The 16,666-nt window shown below is 44.4% G+C and overlaps 1 protein-coding gene across 1 annotated transcript in view; it reads right to left on the reverse strand.

Annotated features, from left to right (window-relative positions):
- Positions 1 to 212: 212 nt before the first annotated feature.
- The window catches only part of GNS (glucosamine (N-acetyl)-6-sulfatase), a 49,582-nt gene continuing 33,128 nt past the window's right edge, over positions 213 to 16,666 (reverse strand). Inside the window, exons 10-14 of the mRNA XM_068276749.1 lie at positions 15,032 to 15,133; positions 13,526 to 13,630; positions 12,700 to 12,810; positions 7,029 to 7,189; positions 213 to 3,145 (exon numbers count right to left, since the gene is read on the reverse strand). Of these exons, the coding sequence (XP_068132850.1) occupies positions 3,052 to 3,145; positions 7,029 to 7,189; positions 12,700 to 12,810; positions 13,526 to 13,630; positions 15,032 to 15,133 (573 nt within the window). The 3' untranslated portion in view covers positions 213 to 3,051. The remainder of the gene's footprint in view (positions 3,146 to 7,028; positions 7,190 to 12,699; positions 12,811 to 13,525; positions 13,631 to 15,031; positions 15,134 to 16,666) is intronic.

The following is a 16,666-nucleotide window of genomic DNA, read 5'->3' on the forward strand; positions in this document are numbered from 1 at the left end:
CTGGTGACATCAGCGGGAGCGAGGACACGGGCGTGCAGGCGCAGTGATTTTCTGACTTTAAAGTCAGAAATTCCAGAATTGAACTGGAGGCGGGGCCGGAGCATTTGGGAGTGGCTGCGCCAACACAGGATGTCTGCGGGGGACCATTAGGAGCCCCGGGTAAGTTCAGCTCATTTTCCCCCGACCCCCCCCCCCCCCCCCCCCCCCCCACAGTATCCCTTTAAGTTACGCACACATTTCTAGGCTGTAAAACAGATTATGAAACAGAACATGGCAAAAATAAAAACCATTAGGAGGACATACCAGTATACAGATATATGGCAGAAGTTCCAAAACTCTGCAGGATTATTCTGGGACTGCCCATAACAGGTATTTTGTATCTATGGCAAGTGGAAATACCAATGCCATGGACTGCTGTACCCCTGACCAAACCTGTACTGGTTGGGTTTGCTGTACAGAGAATTAAAAACATGAGCAGTCTTCTCTTGAAATGAGTTTCCCTTCTGGCTCAAGTGAAAGGAAATGACAGTAAAACTCCTACATCCCTACAATATATAAAACAAAAGTCCCACTATCATTTTACAAGAAGAATAGGATTGTGGGGTCAAAGTCATGAACAGGATTATGTAGCAGTTAGGAGGCAGATAGATCTAGATCCATGGGAAATTACAGGCATTATTGTAGTAGTCTTGGTTTACAGTAAAACAAATAAAAACCCTAAATATTTGTGACCTGCTTTTCAGCTACCAAAGCTACTACTTTCTGAAAGTGTACCAGAGCTGTGGAAAAAAAAATTGATACTCACCCGCGGCTTCTTCCAGCACCTTAAATACGTGAGAGTCCCTCACCGTCCTCCCGCAGTCTAGCATTCAGCCCTGGTAACTGGCTCAGTCGAGTCTTGTCTGGGTCTTCTGCACATGCGCAGACCTCCCGCGCATGCGCACTAGACCCAGACTGACGCTGCGGGAGGACGCTGAGGAACTCGCACGTATTTAACCTTTTGCCAACCCCTCCATGCAGCGGCAGCCCCAGGACCACTCCACACCAATTGTCGTGAAGTCCTAGGGGCGGAGATTGCAGGGGATTGCGCGCGCATCGCCGCTAGGAGACTGTTAGATGGCGAAACCCATTTACATTAGTACAGCGCTGCAATCTACGGCAGCACTGTACACGGGACACACAGAGGCGATCCGCTGCCATAGGCTGAAGCCTATGACAGTTGATCGCAGTCATTTGCTTGCGGGGGGGGGGGGGGGGGAGCGGGGAGAAGATAAATTAAAAAAAATAGTTGCTGGAGGAAGCTGCGAGCGAGTATAAAAAAATTTTTCCCTCAGCTCTGGAACACTGTAAGTGCCATGTTATAACCTACTTGAAGCGTTTGTGCAATTAGACTTAAATGCAACACTGATCAATGATACAATATAACTGCATTTTTAAAATACAGAATTGTTATGCCTATTGTTTGTAGCAAAATGGGTTATCACTAGTCCATATTCCTGTAATCCTTGTTTGGTGAAGTGCTGACAAGAGATGCAGAGGTATGCCAAGAGAGACAGCACAGCACAAGCAGTGTTAACAGTTTTAAACAACACTTAGAGACTGAAGCAGGCAATTTGCCTGCAACACTTCAGTAGAAACTTAGACCGCAATGTTATTTGCGACTATAGCAGTGCCCAGTGGTTAAGGAGGTGTGGATATCGCCGAAGGTTTTTTTTTTTTTTTTTTTAGCAGCAAAGACGGCGCAGATATCAGAGGAAACTGCGGTAGAATGGAGGGGCAGTTAGGCATCAATATTGGGAGGGCTCCTGTGAGAAGAGGGTTAAGTTTAGCTACAGTGAAAGATCATTACCGATATTCTACTAGCAGCTATCCCTGCCACCCAAATTACAGTAGCACCCTTACTACAGGTGGGTGAAGAAACTGCATCTGGTTTACTATCAGTTTTTGCACTGAGTAACACTGTACGATATATACACTCGGGGTGACATTAGCAATGCAAGTATGGAGCACTAATGATCAGTGTCTCATGTTAAGACATTACAAGCTCATGAACAGTAAGCACTTCCCATGCTACTCAAGAGAAATAGTTTCCAGGTTTCTTGGTAGGAGGACAGATATGAACACTATATCCTTGATTTGCATAACTTGTAAAGAGTCGCCCCCCCATCTGGACCCCACACCCAACTACAAATAAAGCTTTCATTTTCAAACTGAGTTTCATTTTTCTCCTAAGTTATATTTTCCCAACTTTCAATAAAATGCCCTTTAAACCTCCAGCAAGCAAGAAAATACAAATATTTTGATGGTAATTTATCAACTTTTTTGGTACTTTCAATTGCAAAGTGCTGAAAAATTATTTTAAATACAAGATGAAAAATGATCTCTTAGGAGAAAACTCAAGAGAACGGGTGAATTGCATAAGGGCTATGGAGTAGTATTTATGCCACTTGGCCTATAGTAACATTTCTTAAATAAAGGGGAAAAAAAAGTTGCATTCCGCATGCTTTAAATGAACAACTGTCTTTTTTATGTAACCAATAATTTATCATGAGGTTTAGCAAACTGACAAATGTGGTGTAAATTTATAAGTATGGGGGTTGATTAATAATTGCTTCTTTAAGTGCTTGTACAAGATCTAACAATTTTTTTTTCAGAAAAATACTCATTTTGTTAAAAAAATAAATTTACTAGAGATGCATGAGACTGGATAATCAGATAACGGTCAGTGAAGGATTCAGTGCTTCAAGAAGGAAAGGAAAGGAGTAAAATTGCATGTTCCCTTTATCATGGAGAATAGAACCTTAAATGCCGCCATCCAACCAGTCAGCAGTGAGCATGCCAATCATATAAAGCTCAACTGTGAAGACAGACGTCTGAAGAAAACATTCACACACCCAGAGTGCTTACAATTGACAGATTTCACATAGGCAGCCAGTTTCCGATTAGATCCTGCACAAAGACAGCATTAAGCCAGTTCACTGAACCTTCCAAAGCGGACAGCCAATAGAGCAGCTTCGTTACTTCACCAATGATGAATGGGCAAACAGAACTCTAAAGTCGGCTGCGCCACCTCAGGTATTTCCTCGGTAGCTCATGGTCCTGCTGATTCAGGTTCACAAACATCATCTGTGGATCAAACCGATACCTGGAAGGGAAAAAAAAAAAAATTCATCATCACTGTGCAACTCAGTCAAAATAAAGCATTGTACAGCAGGTTGGGGGGGTTCACATGATGCTATTCCCAAGATTGTGTCTGTAGAGCAGAAATAAGCATAGCTTCAAATACTCTCACAAAGAATACAGAACTCCTGTGGACAACCAGTAGGGGACCTCACTCCGTACTACCACAATGCACAATGATTGTTTTAAAGAGCACCTCCAGCCAATAAATGTTTTGAATGGCAATACATACAGTATGTGTAGTTATGCATGGTGTACAGTTAGATGAACATATAAAGTTTACATCTGGTACATCGTAGGGGATAGAACAAACAAGTCTATCTGTAGTAGCACTACATTTCTCTCTCCTCATGCTGAAGCCTTGCCAAATTACACCCTCAGCATGGTGTCCTCCCCTGCTATATAACTACCTGGATCAAATTACATCTCTTTTCACAGTGTGTAAGAGTGGAGACACAGGAGAACTGCTGCAGCCTGTCTTATCCTGTCTGTTTGCTATAATTATTATTTCAGATGCCTGCCTACCTGAGTGGATTAGATCACATGGACATAGGGGGTGGAGTTATGACATCAATCCCCCAGCATCCTTTGCAACTATGGTTTGGAAAGAAAACAAAAATCACACTGGCTGCAGGGATTTGAAGACCATATGTGGAATACAGACCCTAGGGGTGAGAAAATCACACTTCATTATGTGTGATTTTATATATTTTGGCAACTTATTAGGTTTAAAAGGAAACTGTAATTTACCATCCGCGCCCTCCGTGTAGTTCCGCCGGGTCCCCGCTGCTCAATGTAACCCCCCCCCCCGGATCCCGACCCCACAGTCTGGGTCGGGCTCTCATGCCTCCTCAAAAATGGCCACCGGAGGTTGCTGTGGCTGCGCAGTCCACATAAACGCGAGTGCGGCTGCGCAGCTCTAGGGCCTCCCCCCGATCCACGCGACAAACCGTCTCCTGTGCGTGGATCGGGGGGAAGGGGGGGGGGGGAAGAGAAGGCCATAGAGCTGTGCAGCCGCACTCACGTCTATGCAGACTGCGCAGCCACGGCAACCTTCGTCGGCCATTTTTCAGGAGGCATGGCAGCCTAACCCGAGCTGTGGAGTTGGGAGCCAGCCCGGGGGGACTACATTCATAATTCATGCAGGTGCAGAATTATTATTTTTTTTTTATTATTTGGCCTCGTAAGTCTTTTAAACATCTATGAAGTGCAGCAGCAGATGCAAAGACAACTGCAACTTCAAACCTAGACCCATAAAACCAAAAACAAGAATATGGGGCTTCAGGAAAGACAACTGCAACTTCAAACCTAGACCCATAAAACCAAAAACAAGAATATGGGGCTTCAGGAAAGACAACTGCAACTTCAAACCTAGACCCATAAAACCAAAAACAAGAATATGGGGCTTCAGGAAAGTTCTGTGTAGAATTAGATCTATAGATATGATTATCTCATCACATCAGTTCATTTGCACTTAACAGAAGGGAAACACCAGGATAACACCAAGTAAAACATGGTCCATACAGTTACATAAGTTATTGTAATTAGTCTCTGAATATGGTTTTCCCTTGATAATAAGAATGCTTACTGAAATAATTTCAAAGTATGAATATCCATGTTCAAATCGACATCCAAACACTTTTTGTGATACGGTCAGCCATAAAACGGAATTAAAGAGCATGCCTGAATCTCTTCTATGTACGAAAACTTCCGTAATGTTGCCATGTGTATAGTGGCATCTGATCTCAGAGCACAGCACGGGTTTAACCTGACAGACATTCCACCACCTCACACTGAACATTTCACCTACAGGCTTCCTGCATCGTGCAGAGACACAGCTAACGGATAATCTTATAGGACAGTGATTGCTAACCGTGGCACTCCAGCTGTGCCAAATCTACAAATCCCATCATGCATCTGCCTCCCAGAGTTATGCTTAGAGCTGTCAGAGTATTTGCAATGCCTCATGGGACTTGTAGTTCCACCACAGCTGGAGTGCCAAGGTTACCCATCACTGTTATAGGAAGTGTATGTATACTTACATTATGGATTTTAGCCCTGTTTTAAGATACTGGAGTGTCACTTGCATTGTTTACAGTAACAATTAGTTCATGGAGATCTCTACCCTGCCCTCCATGTGTTCTGAAGGAATGACCGGGATCTGCACTGAAAGTATAAGTGCCGAGGGAATCGTTACATGTGAGGAGGGAACAGAAGTGTAATACAGCACAAACGTGTGAATGGACTAACTTAAAGGGTACCTAAACTGAATAGTAAAAACAGTTTAACTTACCTGGGCTTCTTCCAGCCCCCTGCAGTCCTTCTGTACCCTCACTGTGATTCTGTGATGCTCCAGTCACCCACAGCACCCCTCTGTCAACTGTACAAATCAGCAGCCACTGCGCATGTGCAACACCAGCCATGCACGACCTTGGTTTCACATCCATGGATGGGAGCGTTCTGTACATGCACAGTAGAAATGGTTACACTACTGCGCAAGCGCTGGCTGGGTGCGTCCAACAGTGCGTGGCTGAGAGCGCACTGCGCATAATGTCATGCGCATAATGTAGTGACGTCATGCGCAATGCGTTCCTGGCCATGGGCGCATGCTGTAGGATGCTCGCAGCCTGGCCGGTCGGCCTATGCCCAACTCTGATGACCCAGAAGAGGTTGCTAGAGGGGCATTTAAGTAGACTGCAGAGGCAGAGAGGAGAACGGGGGGAGCGGTAGGCATCAGGTCAGGTAACAGTATATGCCTGCCCCCGTTTCTCTAGCTTAATTCACATCTGGTATCCTTTAAACATGGATAAATGATTTACTTTCAGACACCCTTAAAGGGACTCCGAGCTCACCCAAAAAAAGAAAGTTGTACTCACCAGGGGCTTTCTCCAGCCCAGTGCTGGTCGGGAGGTCCCACGCCGGCGTCCTGGCTCCTCTCCTTCTCCCCGCTCCGGAATGGCTGACAGGCCGCAGCCCGGGCGACACTCGGCAGAGTGCCGGCGTGGGACCTCCCGACCAGCACTGGGCTGGAGAAAGCCCCTGGTGAGTACAACTTTCTTTTTTTGGGTGAGCTCGGAGTCCCTTTAAATTAGACATGTAGTGTAAACAATGTTTTTTGGTTGTTTTCAATTTGCTTTTATAAAGGGTTTTAAACTACTTATAATAGTTTATACAATACTGTAACATTGAACAACAAAAGTGTAATAACAAAAAACATCATTGTGTATTTTGTACATGAAGAACTGTGTGACTGTCTGTACCTGATTATGACACAAATATGAAATGGTAAAAAAAAACAAAAAAAACAAAAACAACTTTTTAATTAATCAAGACCCACTTGTTGAAAGTTGGTCATCTCTGATTTGCACAAAAATAAAATATTTAATACATATGAGCCTATGTGGGATTTCCTACAAAAATATAAAAGGAAATCTTATAGTATACCGGACTCATGGAAAACTCACATAAGGTAAGAACTCTGTGTATTGTGCATTCCTCTCCACGTTCCATTTGTTGTATTCCTCCTGCCTTCTCTTCTGTATCTACATGTTTGTATAGAGTCTGTGTCTATGGCTGCAGTCTTATGACCTCTGTTCTGACTTTAGTGTTTGAACCATAGTGTTCCATCAAAAATATGAATGACAGAAATTTACCATGCTTGAAACTGAAAACTACCAATTGCCTTTTGCTTGTGTTACTTATAAGATTGGGTTTCATTTTTTATACTATACATTTTCATTATCTGAAACATTGCTGATAAGAGACTTCAATAAAATTTTGAGCCTAAACAGAAATGTAACAAAACTACTAAATTAAGGGGAGGTGAACTATGTCAAGAAGTGGATTACCTGGGATCGAAGACTCCCGGACTCCGGCACGACTGTCCACTGCACGACTGCAGTATCATTAGCCGATGGTTCATCTTCTCTAGGATATCTTTGTCTATGCTCTTGGCAATGTTTGTCAACTGGTTCGGGTCTCCTGTCAGATTGTAGACCTCCACAAAGACCTGTGTTTCAACATTAAAAAGAAAAAAAAAAATAGTACCATGAAAAATTGGTAATTCTCTGATATTTACCGTAATGGTTCATTTATAAAGTAGCAATAGTTTGATTTACACTCTGCCCAACATCCAATTTACTTTTTTTTTTTTTTTTTTTTTGCAGCAGGGTTTGGTTAACCACTTGATGACCCACCCTTTACCCCCCCCTTAAGGACCAGCGCTGTGTTTAGTGATCTGTGCTGGGTGGGCTCTGCAGCCCCCAGCACAGATCAGGGTGCAGGCAGAGAGATCAGATTGCCCCCCTTTTTTCCCCACTAGGGGGATGATGTGCTGGGGGGGTCCGATCTCTTCTGCCTGCGTGTGGCTGGCGGGTGGGGGGCACCTCAAAGCCCCCCTCCGCGGCGAAATTCCCCCCTCCCTCTCCTACCTGCAACCCCCCCCCCCCCCCCCCGGAGATCGGGGCTGCACAGGACGCTATCCGTCCTGTGCAGCCAGTGACAGGACGTCCCCTGTCACATGGCGGCGATCCCCGGCCGCTGATTGGCCGGGGATCGCCGATCTGCCTTACGGCGCAGCAGCGCCGTACAATGTAAACAAAGCGGATTATTTCCGTTTGTGTTTACATTTAGCCTGCGAGCCGCCATCGGCGGCCCGCAGGCTATTCACGGAGCCCCCCCGCCGTGAATTGACAGGAAGCAGCCACTCGCGCGAGCGGCTGCTTCCTGATTAATCAGCCTGCAGCTGGCGACGCAGTACTGCGTCGCTGGTCCTGCAGCTGCCACTTTGCCGACGCACGGTATAAGCGTGCGGTCGGCAAGTGGTTAAGGTTAGAAGGGGGGTGGTTAAGTGCTAGGCATCGGTAGAGGGAGGGTTCTGTGTGAGAGTAGGGTTAGTTGAAGACATGGTAAAATCTTGGTAAAGATTACCAAAATTTTACTAACGGAATTAACCACTTGAGGACCTAGGGCTTTCTACCCCTTAAGGACCGGCCACTTTTTTTCCATTCAGACCACTGCAGCTTTCACGGTTTATTGCTCGCTCATACAACCTACCACCTAAATGAATTTTGGCTCCTTTTCTTGTCACTAATAAAGCTTTCTTTTGGTGCTATTTGATTGCTCCTGCGATTTTTACTTTTTATTATATTCATCAAAAAAGACATGAATTTTGGCAAAAAAAATGATTTTTTTAACTTTCTGTGCTGACAGTTTTCAAATAAAGTAAAATTTCTGTATACATGCAGCGCGAAAAATGTGGACAAACATGTTTTTGATTAAAAAAAACCCATTCAGTGTATATTTATTGGTTTGGGTAAAAGTTATAGCGTTTACAAACTATGGTGCAAAAAGTGAATTTTCCCATTTTCAAGCATCTATGACTTTTCTGACCCCCTGTCATGTTTCATGAGGGGCTAGAATTCCAGGATAGTATAAATACCCCCCAAATGACCCCATTTTGGAAAGAAGACATCCCAAAGTATTCACTGAGAGGCATAGTGAGTTCATAGAAGATATTATTTTTTGTCACAAGTAAGCGGAAAATGACACTTTGTGACAAAAAAAAAAAAGTTTCCATTTCTTCTAACTTGCGACAAAAAAAAAAATGAAATCTGCCACGGACTCACCATGCCCCTTTCTGAATACCTTGAAGGGTCTACTTTCCAAAATGGGGTCATTTGTGGGGTGTGTTTACTGTCCTGACATTTTGGGGGGTGCTAAATTGTAAGCACCCCTGTAAAGCCTAAAGGTGCTCATTGGACTTTGGGCCCCTTAGCGCAGTTAGGCTGCAAAAAAGTGCCACACATGTGGTATTGCCGTACTCAGGAGAAGTAGTATAATGTGTTTTGGGGTGTATTTTTACACATACCCATGCTGGGTGGGAGAAATATCTCTGTAAATGACAATTGTTTGATTTTTTTTTACACACAATTGTCCATTTACAGAGATCTTTCTCCCACTCAGCATGGGTATGTGTAAAAATACACCCCAAAACACATTATACTACTTCTCCCGAGTACGGCGATACCACATGTGTGGCACTTTTTTGCACCCTAACTGCGCTAAAGGGCCCAGAGTCCAATGAGTACCTTTAGGATTTCACAGGTCATTTTGAGAAATTTCGTTTCAAGACTACTCCTCACGGTTTAGGGCCCCTAAAATGCCAGGGCAGTATAGGAACCCCACAAATGACCCCATTTTAGAAAGAAGACACCCCAAGGTATTCCGTTAGGAGTATGGTGAGTTCATAGAAGATTTTATTTTTTGTCACAAGTTAGCAGAAAATGACACTTTGTGAAAAAACACAATTAAAATCAATTTCCGCTAACTTGTGACAAAAAATAAAATCTTCTCGGGAGATGTAGTATAATGTGTTTTGGGGTGTATTTTTACACATACCCATGCTGGGTGGGAGAAATACCTCTGTAAATGACAATTGTTTGATTATTTTTTTTACACACAATTGTCCATTTACAGAGAGATTTCTCCCACCCAGCATGGGTATGTGTAAAAATACACCCCAAAACACATTATACTACTTCTCCTGAGTACGGCGATACCACATGTGTGACACTTTTTTGCAGCCTAGGTGCGCTAAGGGGCCCAACGTCCTAATCACAGGTCATTTTGAGGCATTTGTTTTCTAGACTACTCCTCACGGTTTAGGGCCCCTAAAATGCCAGGGCAGTATAGGAACCCCACAAGTGACCCCATTTTAGAAAGAAGACACCCCAAGGTATTCCGTTAGGTGTATGGCGAGTTCATAGAAGATTTTATTTTTTGTCACAAGTTAGTGAAAAATGACACTTTGTGAAAAAAAAAAAAAAATCAATTTCCGCTGACTTTTGACAAAAAATAAAATCTTCTATGAACTCGTCATACACCTAACAGAATACATTGGGGTGTCTTTTTTCTAAAATGGGGTCCGTTTCTGGGGTTCCTATACCGCCCTGGCATTTTACGGGCCCAAAACCGTGAGTAGTCTGGAAACCAAATGTCTCAAAATGACTGTTCAGGGGTATAAGCATCTGCAAATTTTGATGACAGGTGGTCTATGAGGGGGCGAATTTTGTGGAACCGGTTATATGCAGGGTGGCCTTTTAGATGACAGGTTGTATTGGGCCTGATCTGATGGATAGGAGTGCTAGGGGGGGGGGGGGGTGACAGGAGGTGATTGATGGGTGTCTCAGGGGGTGGTTAGAGGGGAAAATAGATGCAATCAATGCACTGGGGAGGTGATCGGAAGGGGGTCTGAGGGGGATCTGAGGGTTTGGCCGAGTGATCAGGAGCCCACACGGGGCAAATTAGGGCCTGATCTGATGGGTAGGTGTGCTAGGGGGTGACAGGAGGTGATTGATGGGTGTCTCAAGGTGTGATTAGAGGGGGGGAATAGATGCAAGCAATGCACTGGCGAGGTGATCAGGGCTGGGGCCTGAGGGCATTCTGAGGGTGTGGGCGGGTAATTGAGTGCCCTAGGGGCAGATAGGGGTCTAATCTGATAGGTAGCAGTGACAGGGGGTGATTGATGGGTAATTAGTGGGTGTTTAGGGTAGAGAACAGATATAAACACTGCCCTTGGGAGGTGATCTGACGTCGGATCTGCGGGCGAACTATTGGTGTGGGTGGGTGATCAGATTGCCCGCAAGGGGCAGGTTAGGGGCTGATTGATGAGTGGCAGTGACAGGGGGTGATTGATGGGTGGCAGTGCCAGGGGGTGATTGATGGGTGGCAGTGCCAGGGGGTGATTGATGGGTGATTGACACGTGATCAGTGGGTTATTACAGGGAAGAACAGATGTAACTAATGCACTGGCGAATTGATAAGGGGGGGGTCTGAGGGCAATCTGAGCGTGTAGGCGGGTGATTGGGTGCCCGCAAGGGGCAGATTAGGGTCTGATCTGATGGGTAACAGTGACAGGTGGTGATTGATGGGTAATTAGTGGGTGTTTAGGGTAGAGAACAGATTTAAACACTGCGTTTGGGTGGTGATCTGATGTCGGATCTGCGGGCGATCTATTGATTTGGGTGGGTGATCAGATTGCCCGCAAGGGCCAGGTTAGGGGCTGATTGATGGGTGGCAGTGACAGGGGGTGATTGATGGGTGATTGACAGGTGATTGACAGGTGATCAGGGGAGATAGATGCATACAGTACACAGGGGGGGGGGGTCTGGGGAGAATCTGAGGGGTGGGGGGGTGATCAGGAGGGGGCAGTGGGCAGGGGGGAGATAAAAAAAAAAAATAGCATTGACAGATCGTGACAGGGAGTGATTGATGGGTGATTAGGGGGGTGATTGGGTGCAAACAGGGGTCTGGGGGGTGGGCGGGGGTCTGAGGGGTACTGTGGGCGATCTGGGGCAGGGGGGGGGGAGAAATCAGTGTGCTTGGGTGCAGACTAGGGTGGCTGCAGCCTGCCCTGGTGGTCCCTCGGACACTGGGACCACCAGGGCAGGAGGCAGCCTGTATAATACACTTTGTAAACATTACAAAGTGTATTATACACTTTGTATGCGGCGATCGCGGGGTTAACATCCCGCCGGCGCTTCCGTATAGCCGGCGGGATGTTGCGGCGGGCGAGCGGTGACAGGCGCCGGCGGAGGATCGCGTCACGGATGACGCATTGACAGATCGTGACAGGGAGTGATTGATGGGTGATTAGGGGGGTGATTGGGTGCAAACAGGGGTCTGGGGGGTGGGCGGGGGTCTGAGGGGTGCTGTGGGCGATCTGGGGCAGGGGGGGGGGGGAGAAATCAGTGTGCTTGGGTGCAGACTAGGGTGGCTGCAGCCTGCCCTGGTGGTCCCTCGGACACTGGGACCACCAGGGCAGGAGGCAGCCTGTATAATACACTTTGTAAACATTACAAAGTGTATTATACACTTTGTATGCGGCGATCGCGGGGTTAACATCCCGCCGGCGCTTCCGTATAGCCGGCGGGATGTTGCGGCGGGCGAGCGGTGACAGGCGCCGGCGGAGGATCGCGTCACGGATGACGCGATCGCTCCGCCCATGCCCTTAAATGGACCGCCGCCTCTGTGGGTGGGCCGGTCCTTAAGGGCTCCACTTCCCGGACGCCTCTGTGCGTTAGGCGGTCGGGAAGTGGTTAAGTAGAATATCTGTAATTTTATGGATATTCTACTAGCGGGAATCCCCCACGCCCTTTTTACCTGTATGCCACCTCAGCGTCCTCCTGGTCCACTCTGTTGTGCTGCTGTAATACAAATGCTGTCCTAGCCACACATTCCTCCTCAATTGCACTCCCGTGGGCAGAAGTGTTCTGTGCAGTTTGTTAGACTTGACCATGGGAGCGCAGTCAAGGAAGGCACAGCCAGGCCCCACATGTGCAATAGCCAGCGATTGGGCTCAGTTGCAGACGTGTGGGGGTGGGGGCAGTGGAACAATGGAGGTGACTGGGAGGACACCTAGGTACCTAATAAGTCTGCTGAGAGCTGGATGAAGCCCCAGGTAAGTAAAAGAAAAAAACTTTTTCCATCCACTGAACAGCCGTGCCCAGTTAAACTTACCTCTGCATCATCAAATTCACAGTATTGCAAGTTCTGGCCTGCTGCCACTGTCCTCACACAGGCGTAAGTGTTGTTATAGGCATCTTCACACACACAGTCTGGGAAACATTGCTTGGACGGAAAAAAAAAAAAAAAAAAAAAAAAAAAAAAGAGAGTGGACAGTGATAAATTGCAATTCACAAGTATCTAGTTATTACATGTGTTCTTTATCTGTACCATTAGAATTCCTGAAGGGTTCTGGCCTATAGTGTAATGTCAGCTGGTTGGCTTCTCAGGTTCTCCTGTACTGTCCCAACACTTAGAACAATGTAAATCCCACCTTTAAAAGGTCTCATCACTGGCTGAGTAGACTGCCCCTTACAGTGGTTGGCCATTTATGAGGTTCATAAAGCAGGAAGGGGTGTGGCCAAAGAAACTGCAAGCTTATAAAGAACTGTAGAAATCATCATCATTGCTTTCTTTACAAGAGAGCTTGGTATCTCAGGGTTCCTGCTGTACTCCACATGGCATCCCAAAGGTACACGCAGGCATCGAATGGCTACTCCTTTCAGTAAAGAGTCACAAAAGTAGTAACAGTCAAAAGGATTGTCAAAAAAATGCATGAAACGTACAGGGTCTGTCGTTACTAAGTGAAGACCAAAGTCCATGCAAGCCATCTATTCCATATGCTTAAATATTTTCTTTAGTATTGTGGTCTATCTGCAGCTGTGTTATTACTAGTCGTGCCATTCCTCAGTAGCATCACCTTTGCTTTGCATACACAGATTTAGTTGAATGGAACTCATTACAAATGTGGACACAGAACCACGAGTAATAGAATACATACAGAGACCCCAGGACCCAAAGCTGGACACGAGGGGTCGCTACGATTAGATCCTTCTCCTTGGTACTCCACCAGCATATCTGTTCTCCAAGTAACATTGCTGTTTTTCTGCAAGAGGGGGAAAAAGGGATTTATCTGAATGTAATACATGTTCAAAACTAGAACTGCAAACCAGTTATACAATATTCTATTTTTATTTCAATTAACTTTATTTACTAATTTAGGGAATGTGCATAGTATAAACAAAACAGATAATATTGAACAGTGTGATCTTCAAAAATGTGCACAAACATCAAGTAGTAATATTCATTAAAGTTATTCCGAGATAAACTTTTACTCATTGCATAATTGTGTTCCTTTCATGTTGTTTATAGGGCATTCACTCCTCAAGCCAAATACTTTGTTTTGTTTTAATACTCTAATTCCCTATAAACTAAACAAGCCTTGTCCACAGCTCCTTTTGTGCCTTGGCACTGTAGGAAGGGCTTATGGGAGCTCAGTCTGGGCAGGAGAAACAGGAGGTTACTAGCCATTGATTTCAGGGGGAGGAGGGAGGAGAGGGGACTGAATTTACACACAGGCAAGCTGATAGCATCTCCAGCCCTCAGTCTGTGACAATGTGACAAACAGAACATGGCTGCCCTCATTGTATCACAGGAATAAATAATCATAAACTTTTGAAGCTGTTTGCAGCTAGATATGCTGTGTAAACTATCTAAACTTTAGATAAGATATATAGTCAAGTTACTTGTTATAGTTTTTCATCTTGGATCCGCTTTAAAGGGCAACTGAAGTGACAGGGATATGGAGGCTGCCATATTTATTTATTTCATTTTAAGCAATACCAGTTGCCTGGCCACCCTGTTGATCCACTGCCTCTAATACTTTCAGCCATAGACCCTGAACAAGCATGCAGCATATCAGGCGTTATAGTCAGATCTGACAAGATTAGCAGCATGCTTGTTTCTGGTGTTATTTACACACTACTGCAGCCATATAGATCAGCAAGGCAGCCAGGAACCAGTATTGTTTAAAAGGACAAATATGGAACCCTCCATATTCATCCTACTATAGTTGTCCTTTAAAGAGGAACTCCAGTGAAAATAATGTAATAAAAAAAGTGCTTCATTTTTACAATAATTATGGAAATGGAAGGAGCCATATTACCATTTGAGAATTTTAAAAGGATTGCAGTATTTACAATTTGGCTCCCTTTATGAAAGGATTTAATTGCCTTTTTGCATCTATTGAGCAGTAGATCAATATAGATCTAGAAACCTCTCAATGAGTAGTGCAATCTCCCGTCGGATACTTTTTTTGATCACCTGTGTGGCAGAGTTCCATAAAGACTTGATTTTATACTTTTATGTCAAAACATTGCTGCAAGTACAAATGCCCATTATAACAGATATTTAGTCCTGGCAGAATGATGTCCACTCGTAATATTTCCCTCCAACATACAACATGGTAACAGATCAGCAATTAATCAAAGACTGCGACTGAACTTGCCAAGATAGGGAGGAAGGACATTCCGTCCATCTGGGTCTTATTGAGGTCAAAGCCAGCGATATCCAGAATGGTTGGACCAAGATCAATGTTTGCAACCAGTGCCTGAAAAGAGAACAAAACAAAACACAGGTATTTATAGGCTGCAGATAAAGATCTCTATTTGCCTGCACTTGCTTTTAATCAGCACTTGGAATGCAAGAAAGAACAATCTCCCCCGCACACAGTACAAGCAGCCAGAGCTAAGCAAATCTAATTCCCATGATGCCTCCAACTCGCTTTTCCTCTCAAACTGCAGGAAATAATCACCACTGCTTATACAATGATAATCCGAGCCATGCAGCTATGGTAATGCATTAAAGGCACCCTAACAGTAACACTGTCTTCCTTAGGACAACTAAAGACAATCCAAGGACTATGGAAGGCGCAATTGCTGACTAAAGCCACCATTGCTGACTAAAGCCACTAATTCAGTTATTCTGCTCATAATAGTATATTATGAGCAGAATCTGCTCATAATATACTATTATGAACAGAATAACTGAATTAGTGGTTGAATTGATGTTAATTCTCTTTGAGGAAACGTCTCTTATTTAATTTTAATGTATTTATAAAAACTACTGTACATCTATGTATGTTCTATATTTCTTATATGATGATAGGGTTTAAGTCTTAGTGCCATCCTTGTACTTATTCTTTCAAAGCACGATATTTGACCTGAAGAAGCGACTGTAAGGTCGCAAAACGCGTTGTCCAAAGTGCGTAATAAATTGTTTATCACTATTTCTGTTCATGAGTCTTCATACCTGGTAAGACCTAATATTCTTACCTCTGAGAAACTGGCATTTGATACTATATGCTATGAAACTCATGGGCGCCTTCTCAGTGTTTTATACTAGACTTTCACCCCACTGCCTGTGGAGTTTGCACCATTATAGAGATATATGGTGTGTTTTTTCCGGGAGCAGCGACCTACAAGGCCGAGTGGAGACGTTTTTCTTCACACGTATTGATAGTGGTTGCATTCAAAAGCAACCCACAATTGTAAGTATATATTTTCTCTACGCTTGACCAGATTTTACTACGTTAATACACGATATTGGGCTCCCGGTGTCCTTGTGTCTTTTTGTGTCTAATAGTTTATTTACTCCAAAACCATGAGCAAGACCTATTAAAATGTTTGGTTAACAGAAGAATTTACTCCTAATCGACAATCAGACCAAGAAAACGAATGTGGAAGTAAATATCGGTCAAGCACATATCATGGTATAGGTTTAATAATGCTATCATGGTAATAATTTTGTATGAAGTTCTAAAGTGCAGCCAACAAGCTTTGGTCCATTTTCTGTTAGACACGATTGGTGGTTATCAAATTGGAGGACGGTTAGTGCTTATTAAATTGGAGGATCGAAAGCAGAAGTTGGATGGTTATTCATTACAGAGTGACATAGAAAAAATTATATTCATCTGCAAATATCTGGGCACTGGCTGCTGAGGATACAAGCCACACATCTGCAGCATATACTAAGTATACTCTCATACCTCCCAACTTTTTGAGATGAGAAACTGGGACACTTAAGCCACACCCCCAACCACACCCCCAGTCAATCATAATAAAATATATTAAAAAATAAAATA

This window comes from Hyperolius riggenbachi, chromosome 3 (assembly GCF_040937935.1).
Source record: "Hyperolius riggenbachi isolate aHypRig1 chromosome 3, aHypRig1.pri, whole genome shotgun sequence".
NCBI lineage: Eukaryota > Metazoa > Chordata > Amphibia > Anura > Hyperoliidae > Hyperolius > Hyperolius riggenbachi.